The sequence below is a fragment of the Microcaecilia unicolor genome, chromosome 6 (genome assembly GCF_901765095.1).
Source record: "Microcaecilia unicolor chromosome 6, aMicUni1.1, whole genome shotgun sequence".
NCBI lineage: Eukaryota > Metazoa > Chordata > Amphibia > Gymnophiona > Siphonopidae > Microcaecilia > Microcaecilia unicolor.
In genome coordinates this window covers 122,499,038-122,515,338 of record NC_044036.1, presented here as the reverse complement: position 1 = coordinate 122,515,338, position 16,301 = coordinate 122,499,038, and the positions used below count along the sequence as shown (strand labels likewise).

The window sequence follows — 16,301 nt, the reverse complement described above, 5'->3', positions numbered from 1 at the left end:
GAAGTTGTTAACTGGAATATGTTAGCTTTAGGATATGTGTGCATTGCAAATGTTTTTATACTATGTTCAGTGGCATAGCCAAGACAGCTGATGGGGGAGAGGCTTGAGCCCAAGGTGGGAGGGCACCAAATTTTCTCCTCACCCTCCACACTCCAAAATATAAATACCTGAGATGGAAGGGATCCCCAAGCCCCATCCGCTGAAGACCTCCTCCTACAGTCCAGCAGCCACAGCTCTCCAAGCTCTGCAGCTGGTGGTAGTGTCCCCAAGATGCCAATGTCATGTCTTCCCCCCCCCCCCCCCCCCCAACGCATACTCAATTTTTATGCACGGATGAAAGCCAAGCATTAGAAGAGGGGGGTGGCAACAGCTCCAAAAGCTGCAGATCTTGGAGCGTTCTGGTTTATGGACCAGAGGAGGAGGTCTTCAGCTGACAGAGCTTGAGGATTCCCACCAGCCACAGCAAGGGAGATGGTTATGACACAGATTGTGTTCTGTACAAAATGAAGTACATTTCTGTTTTATTTCTCCAGTGTTGCAGTACTTGCCGAGTTTAATTTTTTGGGGTTCCCCAGTACATTTTGCTGTTCATGTTTCTATTTCTAATTTGTGATCCCTTGTTCTGTATTTGGAGAAGTCTGTCTGTATTTTGTGTGTGAAGAAATCATTTAAGGTTGTTTTATATATGGTAGTAATCTGGGTGGGATGATAGGGGGAGGGGGCAAGGAGGAGAGGAAATCAGAGGGTCCCTGCCTTAATTTTTACCCTGTGTCCCAGTATGTCTAACACCGGCCCTAGTATTAGGCCATCTGCTAACACTTGGTTGATGATTTGCATCTGAGCATTTCTTTATCCCGTTACAAATCTACTGGACATGTCAGAGATCCAGACTTAGATCGTTTATTTTTTAGCTCTTAATCAATTAATTGATTACTTGCTCTTAGTTAGATGGAGGAGATAAAGTGCTGTTTCTTCCTTTGCTTATTTGGCAAGAGATCAAAGAAGAAATCAGGTTAATGCCACTGTTAGAAATTACATGGTGAGTGAGTAGCATACAGCATGGTACTAATTGCATGATTATCAAGCTAGCCAATATTTTCTTTTCTATCCTTAGAATTTTGGTGAATCAAAATATTAACTTTAAATTACGTTCCTAAATTAGCCTAGGGCTGAGTGCATAACTTTATATTCAAAATTTGACTAAACTCAAACATTTAGGCAGTGGCTGCCCTACCATTAGGCCAACTGAGGCAGGCGACCTCAGGTGACACTCTTTATGGAGCAGCATCTTCCCCTCTTCCTTCCTCAACTCCCCCTCTCCAGACCCCCTTCTTTTTTTGTTTTTCAAAAGGCGACGGCAACAGCGATCCCCATATGCTGCCCTGTTCATATTACTTTGTATTTTTGTATTTAGCTTGTCAGATATTCTGAGGCGAGAGAGAGGGGGATTGTTCATAATGTTAACACAATGTTTTATATTATGCTAAAAACAAACTATGTTTTATTGTTGCTTACTGTCTCTGTTCTCTTTAATAAAAAATAATTTAACACACGCAGATACATAAATGATGAATGCAAAGAGCTCACAACATGTAATGTTCTTTCCTTTAGAGCAGGACTGTCCAACCTCAGTCTTCAAGGGCCGCAACCCAGTTAGGTTTTCAGGATGTCCCCAATGAATGTAAATGACATCTATTTGCATGCACGGCCTCCATTGTATGCAAATAGATTTCATGCATATTCATTGTGGAAATCCTGAAAACTCGACTGGGTAAGGGCCGAGGTTGGACTCTAGAGGGAACCTCAGTTTCTCTTGTAAAACATTGCTTGAAAAAAGGACCTTTGTTTTCCTGAAAGCTTATTTGTCTTAGGTTAGCTGTTAAATCATGTCAATAACCCAAGCTGATGTTACAAGATCCTGGTTAAAACTACTGTGCTATATAGAATATTGTTAAAGTCTATAAGTGGCCTAGTGGTTAGAGTGGTGGACTTTGATCCTGTGGAACTGAGGAACTGAGTTTGATTCCCACTTCAGGCACAGGCAGCTCCTTGTGACTCTGGGCAAGTCACTTAACCCTCCATTGTGCCATGTAAGCCGCATTGAGCCTGCCATGAGTGGGAAAGCGCGGGGTACAAATGTAACAAAAATAAAATAAATATAAGAAATAAATTCAAATGAACAATAATTATAAATTCATTAGTCATGCATATTTCACTGTTTATAGTATGTAGTACCTGTGTATTGTTATCTTTCACTTCAGTAACCATGTTGTTTTATGAAACCCATAGATCCAGAGAGTCATAGCCATGGAGGATCATGATAATCACAGCATGGATGAGGAAAACAATTTTGAAGGTTCAACCACGAATACAGGTAAAGGCAGGAAAACTAAGGCATACAGTAAATGCGACAAGAGCATAAAAATTGGTTAGGTAATGAACCAGTACATTTTTTTATTGCATCTGTGATTCCTTTAGCAGATTACAATCATGTGTTCATGTATTTCTTGTACCTGTTTTTGTGAAATTTAGCCACAGGATACAGAGGAGCTCCTGGCTTACCTGTTTAGCTAAATTTCACAAGAGATTTTTCACACATTCCACATCCAAGAACTTCGCACATTGCTGGCTACAATAACGTGTGAATTAAAAAAAAAAATCTGCTTCGCATGGTAGTGGCTGCTGAAATTTAAAGGGCTCTCATGCCTGGATTAGGTGCCTATGAGGCATATTTTCAAAGCACTTAGCCTTCCAAACTTTGGAAGGCTAAGTGCTTTGAAAATGAGCCCCAAAGTCTCTCTTCCCAGGGTGCCTTTAAGATCTGGTTAGCCAATGGCCCCTACAACCCCCCTCCTCAGTCCCAATGTGAGGCATATAGGCCTAGATTCTATATCATGCCTAAAAATTTGGCGCCAAAGTAAAATTCGGTTATGCGTACTCTATAAAGTGCACCTTAATTTAGAAGAAGCCTAAAGTTCCATGCGGTTTATATAATACGGGGCCAATTATGCCAAGTAAAACTTGGTGTAAATCCGATGCCTAAATTAGGCATGGAGCGGGTGTATTCTATAACAACATGCATAGATTTTAGATACGTCCATGACCATGCCCCCTTTTCAACTTAGTGACTTAGAATTTATGCACACCACGTTACAAAATAGGCTTAGCAAGTAAATTCTAATTAATGCCAATTAGTGCTATTTGGTTCTTAACATCCAATTATCAGCGCTGATTAGCTTATTAATCAATTAGCTTATGTGAACTGTTATGGAATACGCTTCGATTTCCATGCGGAAATCTCGGCATGATGTATAGAATACAGGGGATAGGGGGTAATTCAGTACATGTCACCTGAAGTTAGGTGCTGGGATGCTGAATGCTAAGCATGAATTCTGTATCACCCATTATGCATGTAATTGCCATTATAGAATAATCACACAGTCAGCACTTACACACCAATATTTAGGCTCAGTCGTCTACACCATGTTAATGGCTGAGGTAAATGTCACAGTCGCATGTGTAACTCTCGATAGTCTATAACCTTATAGACCCCTGACCCACCCATGCCCACACCTCCCTTGCAGTTATGGACTACAGAATTTGTACACTAAGATTATAGAATACCGACTAAGTACAATTACGCCTACAACTGCAAATTAGTGTCAATGAACTCCAATCACCATCAAAAATTAGCTATTAATTTGTCAATTAACTTACACGTATAACTGTGCGCACAATTTTGCACGCTAACCCCCAAATTCTATATTTGGCACCTTAAGTTGTGCATGCTAATTTGGCCACATGGCCAAATTGCATGCACAACTTAATTGATTAACAAGCCAATCAGTGCCGATAATTGGTAATAACCAATTAGCGGCACTAATTGGCTTTAATTAGAATTTATGCACACAACATTCTAGGCATATTTTATAATGTGGTGTGTGTAAATTCTCATGCACACAATTGAAAAGGGGATATGGCCATGGACACCAGAACCAGAACGTAGTCCCAGGCTCGGGGAGTCAACAACTGTAGGAGATGGGAAATCTGAGAACGAAGTCTGTCCCTCCACTCCTCCAGCCCAGGGCTGTGTTGAAGCGAGCTCCCAGGTAACCCAACGTTTGAGATGGCACTAGATGGCTCTTGGGAAAGTTGATAACCCAGCCCAAAGATTGCAGCAGAGCAATGACTCGGTTGGTGGCCCTTTGGCTCTCCTGCACCGAGTCTGCCTGAATCAGCCAGTCATCCAGATAGGGATGAACTCTGATCCCCCCTTTCTGTAGAAACACCGCCACAACCACCATATCCTTGGAAAAGGTGTGTTTGGGGGGGGGGGGGCAGTGGACAGGTCAAACGGCAGAGTCTGAAACTGGAAATGGCAAAATGAAGGAAACACTGGTGCGGGGTCAAATAGGGATATGGAAGTAAGCTTCCTTGAGGTACAATGCTGTCAGAAACTCTCCTGGTTGAACCGCAGCAAAAACAGACTGCAGAGTCTCCATGCGAAAATGCTGGATATTCAAGAATTGATTCACCTTGCGGAGATCGAGGATAAGACAAAATGACCCTCCTTTTCGTGGAACCAAGAAATAAATGAAATACCATCCCACCTGAGCCTCGGTGGTGGAACTGACACCATGGCCCCGATCTCCAAGAGGAAGAACAGGGTGACTTCGACCGCCACTCTCATGAAAGCGGTGGCGCAACGGGACTCCAAAAATGCATCACCTGTGGGCAAAGCAAACTCTAGTCTGTAGCCGTCTTTGTTAACATCCAGCACCCATTGGTCTGAGATAATCTTGGCCCATTCTTCATAAAAGAGAGTCAGTCAACCCCCAATTCTGATTACCAAAGTGTGGGCTGGCGCCCTATCATTGGGAAGAATGCCCAACAAGTCCTGAATGTGTGGAGTTAGTTGCTGGTCATTTATCCCCGCGAAAGGAAGAGCACTGCTGAAAGCGGGGACACTGGAAAGTGCCCGTAGGATGACCAGGGCACTAACAACGAGCATCCGTAAAATGAGGTCTGACAGACCCCGGTCGTGGGGTTGATCTGGGCAAGTCCTTCGGGAGCTGTTGGCCTTTGGAATCCCCCAAATCCTTGACAATGTGCTCCAAATCCTCTCCAAAAAGGAGCTTGGACGCAAAATCAACTGCCCAATGATATAGCCACAACAACTGGTGAGAAGAAACTGCCAGAGCCTCTGCTTGGCTGAAGTCCAAACCAGATCATACAAGGAATCAGCAAGATAAGCTAGGACAAACTCCATGTGGGATACAAGGGAACCCAACATAAAGGCTGCCTCCTAGTTCTGTTCCAGAGCCTGTTGAAGTCAACTGAGGCAGGCCCTGGCTGCGCACGAACTACATATTGAGGCCTGAAGAGCCAAAGTGGAAACCTCAAAGGCATGCTTAAGAGAAGCTTCCAGATGGCGGTCTTGCATGTCCTTAAGAACGACACCCTCTTCTACTGGAAGTGTGGTCTTCTTGGTAACTGCCATTACCAGAGCGTCCACAGAAGGAAGAATAAACCTCTCCGCTTGGTCTACCACAACTGGATAAAGGTGAGACATCACTCTACTTTGAGGGTTCTGTCAGGATCTGATCATTGAGTTGAAATAAGTTTCTGGATGGCCTCGTGCCCTGGAAATGCCTTAAAAGGCTTTCTTGTGCTGGCCATTTTAGGATTAACTGAGGTAGCAGCCTGTGCCTCCGTATCCACGGCAATTGAAATAAGAGCCGGCAGCTTGTCCCTATGGAACACATGGACGGCTGTAGGGTCATCAGGTTCCTACTGGTCCTCCTCTCCCTCTTTCAAGTAATCCACCCGGGAGACCCCTGAGAATGCAGCAACGGGAGACGGGTAACCAGGTCCCAAATACGCCACCTCCAAAAGAGAGGCGATTTGCCTTCTCTTTAGGGAAGGGTCCTCAGGGAGACAAAGATGGACAGGGGCCAAAAACTCATCCGCATTAGCAAGGCATAGCTGGGGCCTGAAGCTGGGGCTGAGAAAAAGTCCTTTTTAATGTAGGCTTGATGTAAAAGAAGGATCAACTCTGGGGAAAAAGTCTCTCCAGAGCCCCCCCCCCCCCCCTGTGGAGGAACCTGCAGCAGCCCCCAAGGGAAGACCCACAGGAGAAACAGAAACCGTGATCAGCTGACAGGAGGGAGCTGCGTCGGGAGAGGGAGCCAAAATGGTGCACGTGCCAACCACATCAGAACGGGAAAGGGATGGCTCTGGACCCACAGCACAGCCCGCCATACACAGCCCCTTGGCGGATCTTTGACTCATTTTACTGCTTCTTCCGCCATTCCTGCGAGGCATACCATGGGAAGAAGAAATCAAAGGAATTTATCATACACCAGCGGCCCAGGCTAAGACAATGCTTCCCAAACACAGATCTTCTGCCAAAAGACCCAGCAAGCAAACAAAACACCCCACAGGGTAAATAGACTGGGAGCACTAACTGTGTGTGCAATTCCTGTTGCTCCCCAACTCAGCAACTCGGATCTTTTTTTTTTTTGTCGGCTACCCTTTTTTTTTTTAATTGATGAGGAAGGGAACAGCCAGAAAAGACCTGCAGGGAGGCAAGGCGACACAGGGTGAGGCAGGAACCCAGACAGGTATGCCCCTAAGGATGGCTCAAAATGGCCAAACACCCGCAAACTCAACTGGCCAAAAAAAAAAGGCCCAGGAGTAGCCCCAGTCTAGAAGAATCCAGGAGCTGGTGAAAGGTTGTCCACCACCTGCTAAAGATAGAGATATACTAGCTGATGGAGGGGCTGGTCATCCAGTATCACTCACTTCAGTTTGTAATCTCTGTTTCCACCTGCTGGTAGATGGATATAACCTACCAGTTACTGGATTCATCTGCTGCCTGCACTAAGGAAAGGACTAAATTCTATAAATGGCACCTAAAGAATTGTCACCAAAAAAATAATGCTTAGAGCTATTTTATAAATGATGCTTAAAGTTAGGCGCCATTTATAGAATAGACCTTAGTGCCAGGAATTGAGACTACATTTAGGCATGACCATTTACACCTACTATACCTAGGTGTAAATTCCCATGCTTAAATTAGGCGTGGATCCCCTTTACTCTATAACAACATGCATAAATTAAAGGAACGCCCATGATCCTCTCATGACCGCATTGCATAAATTTACGTGCAACAATTTGAATTAAAGTCAATTAGCACCTCTAGTTGCTTGTTAAAATTCCAATTATCAGTGTTAACTGGCTCATTATTCCATTAAATTGTATGCACAAATTGGGCATATGCCCAAATTTGCACGCGCAATTTTTAGCAACTTTTATAGAATTTAGGGGAAAGTGTATTTTCTGTATGGTAGGCTTTATTAACTAGGGGCCCTGTTTACCAAGCTACGCTAGTGTTTTTAGCTCACACTAAATGCTAGAGTTGTCCATATGCTCCTATGGGCGACTTAGCGTTTAGCGCATGCTAATCATTAGCTTTGCTAAAAACGCTAATGCACCCTTAGCTCTACTTATTAAACAGGCCCTAGAATCAATACTATTTCCATGCTAATTTTAATCTAATCTAGTATTTTTAATAACTCCCAAAAGGCTCCAAAACAGTTTACAAAAATATAGGAACTACAAAGTTATGCAATAACCCCCGGATTCTATACAGTGCAACTTGGGTTGTGCATGCAAATCTGGCCGTATTCTGTATGTACGTGTGCAAATTAATTGGCTTAATAAGCCAGTGCTGATAATTGCCACTTAAGCAATTATTGATACTAATTGGCTTTAATTAGAATTTACATGCATAACTTGTTAAGCGTATTCTGCAAAGTGATGTGCGTAAATTCTAATGTGGGCAGCTGAAAAGGGAGTGTGGCCATGAGTGTGGAATGGGCGAGTCATGGGTGTTTCTAAAATCTATGCGCGTTGTTATAGAATACATCTGGCCTGCGCCTAACTTAGGCATGGAAATCTTTCACCGTTTTACTTGGTATAAATAGCCATGTGTACATTTAGTTGCCACTAGGCATATTCTATAAACCGTGTCCAACTTTAGGCGTAATTTATAGAATATGCCTAGGCATGTTTTTTGGTGCGGTTTATAGAATATGCCTAGCTGTATTTATTTCCGACGTAGATTTTTTAGGCGTCATATGTAGAATCTAGCTCCAATTTTATTTTTAATTGTAAACTGCTTTGTAGTTATCCTCTGAAAGCAATGGGTTCTATAGGTTATCATCATCATCTCTTTCCAAAAGATTAGCCATATACTCGAAAAGTATAAATGTAGCAATGAGTAGGAGGAGGTCAGTTTCAACCAAGACATTTAGAGGCCCTTTTAGTAAACCACGGTAAAAAGTGGACTGCAGTAGTTTTGGCATGCTCTAGGCCACTTTCTATTGTGGCAGGGAAAAGGCCATTTTTTAAATGGAGCTTTAAATGGCCATACACTAATAATAAAATTAGTGCATGGAACTGCCTGAGCCCTTACCACCTTCAATTCTACTACTACTACTTATCATTTCTATAGCGCTACTAAACATACACAGCGCTGTACACTTGAACATGAAGAGACAGTCCCTGCTCGACAGAGCTTACAATCTAATTAGAACAGACAAACAGGACAAACAAGAGAAAAGGGAATATTAAAGTGAGGACGATAAAATAAGGGTTCTGAACAAGTGAATAAGGGTTAGGAGTTAAAAGCAGCATTAAAAAGGTGGGCTTTTAGCTTAGATTTGAAGACGGCCAGAGATGGAGCTTGTAGGCGGTAAGGGCTCATGCGATATGGGATAATCAGGCAGTGCGTGGCAATATGGGTGTGCTGTCAATTACTGCTGGGAATGCCTCCCATGGTAGAAAATAATTTTCTACTGTGAGAAGCTGGGCGTGTCAAACTCAGAACTACCACCAGGCATCTGCGGTAGCCCAGCAGTAGAGCCAATTTGGTGCATGTTACCCATGCGGTAGCACTTGCGCTCCTTTGTAATAGGGCACCTTAGAGGCTCATTTTCAAAGCACATAAGAGTTACAAAGGTTATTGTGGGGCTCATTTTCGAAAGAGAAAAATGTCCAAAAAGTGTCATAAAGCACTTCTCAAAACTCAGAATCTATTTTGCAGACGTTTATCTATGCAATTCATCTGCAATACGTCCGGGCGTTCCTAGCACTTGGACATTTTACAGCTATAATGGAACAAAACTAAAATGTCTGGGACTAAAACTTCAATGTTTTGGGCTAGATCTGTTTTTAGAACGAATAAGGCACAAAAAGGTGCCATAATTGACCAGATGACCACTGGAGGGATTCAGGAATGACCACTGGAGGGTTTAAGGGATGACTCCCTTTACTCCCCCATTGATCACTGACCCACTCCCACCCCCCCCCCCCCAAAAAAAAAATGTGAATAAAAATAGTACTCACCAGTCTCTATGACAGCCTCAGATGTTATAGCCAGGTCCATTACAGCGGCATACAGGTCCCTGGAGTAACGTAGTGGTGGGTGCAGTGCACTATGGAGTGGGGGACTCAGGTCCCTATCTCCCTCTGTCACACTTGTGGTGGAAACTGTGAGCCCTCCAAAACTCACCAGAAATCCACTGTACCCACATATAGGTGCCCCCTTCATCCACAAGAGCTATTGTAGTAGTGTACAGTGTGGAATAGTGGGTTTTGGAGGGCTCAGTAGAGAAGATAAGGGAGCAACAGTGAGGGGTGTACCTGGGATTATGTATTTGAAGTCTGCTGCAGTGCTCCCTAGGGTGCACCATTGCTTTCCTGGGATGCCTGGGGGATTCATCCATCTGCTAAAAATGCTGGCCTCCTCCTATATCCCAATGGCTTGATTTTGTGTGATTTTAACTTGTGCATTTTTTTTGAAAATTGCCTAAAAAGATAAACACACAAAGCCTTATTCAAGATGGTATTTAAAAAAAATGGATGTTTTTCTTTTTTCGAAAATGGGTGCATTTACTATTTGGATTTCGGGTGTTCAGCACAAAATATCCAAAGTCCGACTTAGATGCAGTAATGAAAATGCCCTTCCAAAGGCTTACCCCACCGATCCAACGTAAATCCACACATCCAGCAACACAGCACAACCAATGATCATACTGGACAATATACACTCCTCATTCCCTTCGACCTTCACGGTGCCTGACACAAACCTACCTCATTCGACCACAATACAACCTTGTATTTGTTATCAACCGACTGGCGAACGCCTTTACTGTAATATGTAAGCCACATTGAGCCTGCAAGTAGGTGGGAAAATGTGGGGTACAAATGTAACAAATAAATAACACTGTAAGTCTAAGTGCTTTGAAAATAAGCCTCTATGTAACTTTGTAAGACTTTGTGCCTTGAAAATGAGCACCTTGTAAATTAGAAGAGTTTTAGCAGGATTGACCAATGAGAATGAGAGTAACTCTTTACTCCTATCCCAGGACCAAAAGGAGTGATCAATGACTGGAGAAAATTTAAATTAGAAAGTGAAGACCAGGAAGCAATATCTCCAAACAAGAAAGAGATTCTTAGACAAATGTCATCTCCATATAAGGCTCCAGGCAAAGAACATACAAACACCAGAGAAAATTTCAACCGCAAGGTGAGAATAACAACAATTCAGAATCAAAGCAATTAAAACAGAGATATTATTTATGCCAATTTTTCAGAGGATCCATTCCATTTACTGCCTTTGCTGGAATTTTGTTTATTATTTGGATTTAGCCCACATCTTTTTCAGTAGCAATTCAAGGTGAGTTACATTCATATATATTAGGTAACCCCTGTCCCTGGAGGGTCATGTCTCCTTGTATCCATATTTTTGGAAAACCTAAAAATATAGGATATCCAATGGGAGCCCTTTTATGAAGCTGCAGAAAAAGGGTCCCTGTGCTAGCAGTGGAAGCCGTTTTTGCTGTGCTCAAGGGCCTCTTTTACCACAGTAGGTAAAAATGTTCAAAAATGAAATGACCGTGCAGGTCAGTATACTCAATGGAGAAGGGTAGGTAGTGGGGTTGCCCAGGGTAGAGAATGACACGGGGACGGGGAACTGCAGTAACCGCGGGGATGGGTACGGGGACAGATCCCATGGGGACAGGGCAGGTCATTTTCTACTTTGAAGCCTGTTAATGAACTGGACTGTTATTTATGTTTGAGTGATGTCTACAAAGATATTTTGATTTTTTGGAAAAACAAGCAAACATACTGGCCATAACTTGCAAAATTTGCATGGGGGATCCTGTACATCCTGCTACCAGCACATCTTCTAAGAACACATCTTCTATTGCATCAAGGACTGTGAAAAGACAGGAGAGCTAGACTGAATCCTGAGATGACTTCTTATTCATCCATAGATTAAAAAATCATAACATAGGGCTTATTTCTCCCCTCTAGAGCATACAGAATGGGTTTGTATTTTGTACCCCTGGGCATTTTAACAGGGTGGATTTGGATTGCGTGGGGTAGTAGAAATCAGCTATTGCTGGTATTAGAAGGGTAGAGGGTGGTGGTGGGAAGGAGGGTTATTATAGCTGCTCATTGTTATTATTGTTTTTTATTTTTAATTTATACACAACAGTTACACAGCATATTGTTCCTTTTTATACTTTAATAAAAAGATTTAAATATAAAATCAGGGTCTCAGCAGGGATGGGAACAGAGCCCGTGGGGCAGGGGCAAACTTTGTCCCTGTGCCATTCCCTATTGTTTTTTTGAGTGTTTTTCCTTTCCTCCAGGGTAAACATGTTCAGGTCATCTAGTTTCTCCTCGTACGTCTTGCTACACAAACTCCATACCATTTCCATTGTTTTTCTTTGAACCGCTTCAAGTCTTTTTACATCCTCAGCAAACCTGAACACAATACTCCAAGTGGGGCCTCACCAATGATTTGTACAGGGGCATCAACACCTTCTTTTCTTCTGCTCGTTATACCCCTCATGACACAAAAAGCTGGTCAAATTTTTCACCCATAGCAAGGTTCAAAGGAAAAGTTCACACACACCATATTCTCTTTGAAAAGTCAAAAATCTTTATCCCAATATAGAAAGCTTGGAAATGTCTTTGAAAGGGGAGTTGACATGGCAGAATAAAGCAATTCTTCCTCTCTTGGAGGCAAACTTAGCAAGTCAAGTTTTTGGGATTTCCACTATGAATATACATAACATAAATTCACATACATTGGTGATAGACTGCATCTAAAATAAATCTCCCATGCATATTCATTATGGTAATCCCCAAAATTCGATTGGCTAAGTATGCCTCCAGGAGAAGCTCTGAAATAAAGAAAATACCTATATCACATCAATGATCTCCATTTGTATCTCACTTCCTAATGAGTAAAAGAATGACATCTTTAGAGCAGTTATGTTTGATACAAATGGTAAAATTAGAAGGCCCACACGAGGTCAGAGTGCTGGTAAACCTTCTAAAAAGCTATTGTTCATTAATGTAGGCATTTTCACCTAGCAAGAAAATAAACCTTGTTTCAACATTCCATTGCAAGCATGTTTTAAGTGACAGTCACACAGTATCACCGATAGATATGAGAGATGTCAAAAGATCTCAATTTTTAAGCTGTAAATTCCATCACAGATTATCATGGCTTGGTTTTATCACAGTAGTGACACTGAAATGTGAGAAAATATGTAAAGTTTTATTTCTTGTGAGATTTCAGGAATGGATTTTGTGCAAAGCCACAAATCACAATTTTACAAAGACTCAGTATTCAGTAAATGGAAGCATAGACTATGATGGCAGATATGGATCCACCCAGTCTGCTCCCTTTTTTTGGTGCCATAGGCTTTTAGTATCACACTTTTAAACATATTTAAATTGTTTCTGATATTTTTCAACTTTGCATGCTACAAAACTTTTGGAATTTTCACAGATGAGTACGCAGGAATATGGGTTGATTCATGACAAAGAGGATGAAAACTGCCTGCAAAAATACCGCAAGCAATGCATGCAGGACATGCACCAGAGGCTGAGCTTTGGGCCCAGATATGGATATCTGTGTGAGCTTAAGAGCGGTGAAGAGGTTTTGGAAGTGATTGCCAAAGAACAGAAAAGCACCTCCATCATTGTTCATATCTATGAGGACGGCCTCAAAGGATGTGACACACTGAACAACTGCCTGGCTTACCTTGCGCTAGACTATCCCTCAGTCAAATTCTGTAAAATAAAGGCATCTGAAACAGGGGCGAATGATCGCTTCTCAAAAAATGTACTCCCAACTGTACTAGCCTATAAAAATGGGGAGCTGATAAGCAACTTTATCAGTGTTACAGAAAAGTTTAATGAGGAATTCTTTGCTGTGGATGTGGAATCTCACTTAAATGCGTACGGTCTGCTACCTGAGAAGGAAAGGTTAATATTCAGACGTGACAACGCAAGGATGGGAGATACTGAATAGCTTACGCAGCATTTTAAAATCTCACATATCTTCTGAGTAATCACAAGTTTGAGTAGATCTCTGATGTATCCAAATTCTTTTCATATAATTGTGGCAACTTAAAAAACATTTCCCCAGCCCCGTTTAGTAAGCCACGCGCTTACGCTGACACAGCTGGGTTGGCATAGCCGTGTGGCTTTTAAACTGGGGGTTATTTTTTTAAAAAGAGAACTAATGTCCTCTTTTAATGGCATACATTTGTAGTCCTAAAATCTAATATATCCTGCTCGTTAATATACAGTATACAGATAATTGTATAGAGTTGAAAACACTTAAAATAATGGAATGGAGTTTCAAGAAGTCATTAAAGCATACTCGTATTACATTCGCAAATTAATGATTCACTTCAGTAAGCTGTCAAATGAAATTTTACTGATGGCCAGGTAATAGGTATTTTCTACTTAGTAGTTAAGGAAAAAAAATTTAGGGTCAGATTCATCAGTGTTTTCTATCGGATAAGATCAAATACCTTGGAGGCATTACACCAGAATAATTTAAACTTAACTACTTCTGTTAATGTGGGTTTAACCTTGATTGAGGGTAATTATAATGTGGTTACCAACTGCTCATATCCTGGCGGGGCACATTTGGATCTATCAAAAAACCACTGTACCTCAGATAACTTTTATTGTTAAGTATATTAGCTTTTCTGTCACCTGATAAGTTTTATGGAAAATTGATCATGTGCTCTCTCAGTTTCTTTGGAAAAAGAAAAAAATCCTGGGCCCGATATTTGAAACAATGTAACCGGCTTTCCACAAATATTCAGCAGGAGATAACTGGATATCTCTTCAGAATATTCATTGTTAGCACACAAATGGGAGCCAACTGTTTTGGGGGTGTTTCAGGGGCAGGTCACACTTAGGACCAGATATTCAGCACTAACCGCGCAAGGTTAGCACATAAATAGAACTGCATAAATAGCTGTCCTATCTTTGTGACCTTGTGGAGGAGTAGCCTAGTGGTTAGTGCAGTGGACTTTGATCCTGGGAAACTGAGTTCGATTCCCACTGCACCTCCTTGTGACTCTGGGTAAGTCACTTAACCCTCCATTGCCCCTGGTATTTATTTATTGCATTTGTATCCCACATTTTCCCACCTCTTTGCAGGCTCAATGTGGCTTACAATACATCATGAATAGTGGAAATAAGAAGAGAATAGACATTTGGTATTACAGAAGGATTTTGGGTTACATGATAGTAATACAAAATAAGTACCTGAATATATGTAAACTGCTTTGAATGTAGTTGCAAAAACCTCAGAAAGGCGGTATATCAAGTCCGATGGGCCAATCTGGAGCTACCTCTGGCCCAATGTGGGTGCTGGCAGTAGTTCCAGCCCACTCCCTATTTTATAGTGCAGTAGTTACCTGGCGGTAATCGGGCAGCACCATGTGCTATCTGGTTACTGCTGGGTTAGCTAGCCGATGGTCAATTAGCACTGAGTATCAGCTTAACCGGTTATCGGCTGGAGGCCAAAGATGAAACTGGATATTCAATGCTGGTTGCCGGAAAAAGTCCAGCACTGAATACCCAGGTTCAGCGCCGGAGTGAGCTTTAACTGAGCTGCCTGCTGCTGGCTGAAAATCAGGAGTCCTGTATTTCACTCCAGAACTTTATGCTATCTAAAGAGATGAGGGGAAGTAACTTTTCCCAATGTTCTGTTATATTAAGGGAGGGATGGCTGTGGTTGTCTCTTTAAAAAGGTTTTCATTCTCTTTATTGAGTGCACCGAGAGAAAGAAATGGTTGTTCTTTGCTCGATAAGGCTGATGCCAGTTATGGCTCCACCTAAATGAAGTTGGAATTTTTCTCTGACTGACACACAGCAAAGTTTTCAAATGCTACCAAAATCTTTAAATAAAAATGGAAAAAGAAATCTGATGAAATATCATTAAAATGAAATAAATAGTTTATTAACTGGCTTGATTAACCAAAACTGCATATTTAAATGACATAATAGCAATGATTCTCACATCTGCCCTGGGGAAACCCAGTCAGGTTTTCAGAATATCTACAACAAATATGCGAGACAGATTTGCATACCAAGGAGGCAGTGTATGTAATTGATATCATGAATATTCATTGTGGATATCCTGAAAACCTGACTGGCTGGGGTTCCTACAAGACAGGTTTTGGGAATCACTGTATTATAGAGATGTAAATCCATCAGTGTGCATTCAGTATGCTAGCATAGCTTTAAAAAAAAAAAAAAATAGGGTCTGTTTTACTAAAGATTAGCTATAAACTATAGGTATTATTAGGGAACTGGTTTCCTCCCACTTCAATACATATAAATATAGAAACACAGTCACAAGTATGTAAGCATTAGAGTGTCCTTTATGGAGGAAAACGCCTCGAGAAGCACCTCTTCCGTATTTATACCAGGGTGAGGGCTAGGGCTTCATCATCATCGGCGACTAAAAACCTCCTTATTTTAAAATTATTTTTCAATTTCTAAATAAATGCATAAGCACAGTCCTAGAAAATTACTTAACTTAGGCAGACGAACAGCCTTCTTCAGCCAAGACCGTGATCAGACTGTGGTCAACAGGACCTGTTTCGCATTAGCTACTTCAGAACCAACAGTCTTCAATAAATCTATTCACCGGTCTTCAGTATTACACGAGATTCCTCCTCTCCACGACCGTTGCTAAGGAACCTCCTTGGTTTCATTTGCCCCTCTGCTACGTCACCGGAAGTACTCGCCGGTGCCGGGTCTGTACGGTAGTGCTATGCATTTATTTAGAAATTTAAAAATAATTTTAAAATAAAGAGGTTTTTAGCCGCCGATGATGGTGAAGCCCTAGCCCTCACCCTGTTATAAATACGGAAGAGGTGCTTCTCAAGGCGTTTTCCTCC

The 16,301-nt window shown here is 41.8% G+C and overlaps 1 protein-coding gene across 1 annotated transcript; it reads left to right on the top strand.

Annotated features, from left to right (window-relative positions):
* The first annotated feature begins 2,307 nt into the window (after positions 1 to 2,307).
* PDC (phosducin) lies at positions 2,308 to 13,402 on the top strand. The gene is made up of 3 exons (XM_030206756.1): positions 2,308 to 2,374; positions 10,434 to 10,594; positions 12,878 to 13,402. Exons 1-3 carry the CDS (start codon positions 2,308 to 2,310, stop codon positions 13,400 to 13,402), a joined length of 753 nt encoding a protein of 250 aa, XP_030062616.1.
* The last annotated feature ends 2,899 nt before the right edge of the window (positions 13,403 to 16,301 follow it).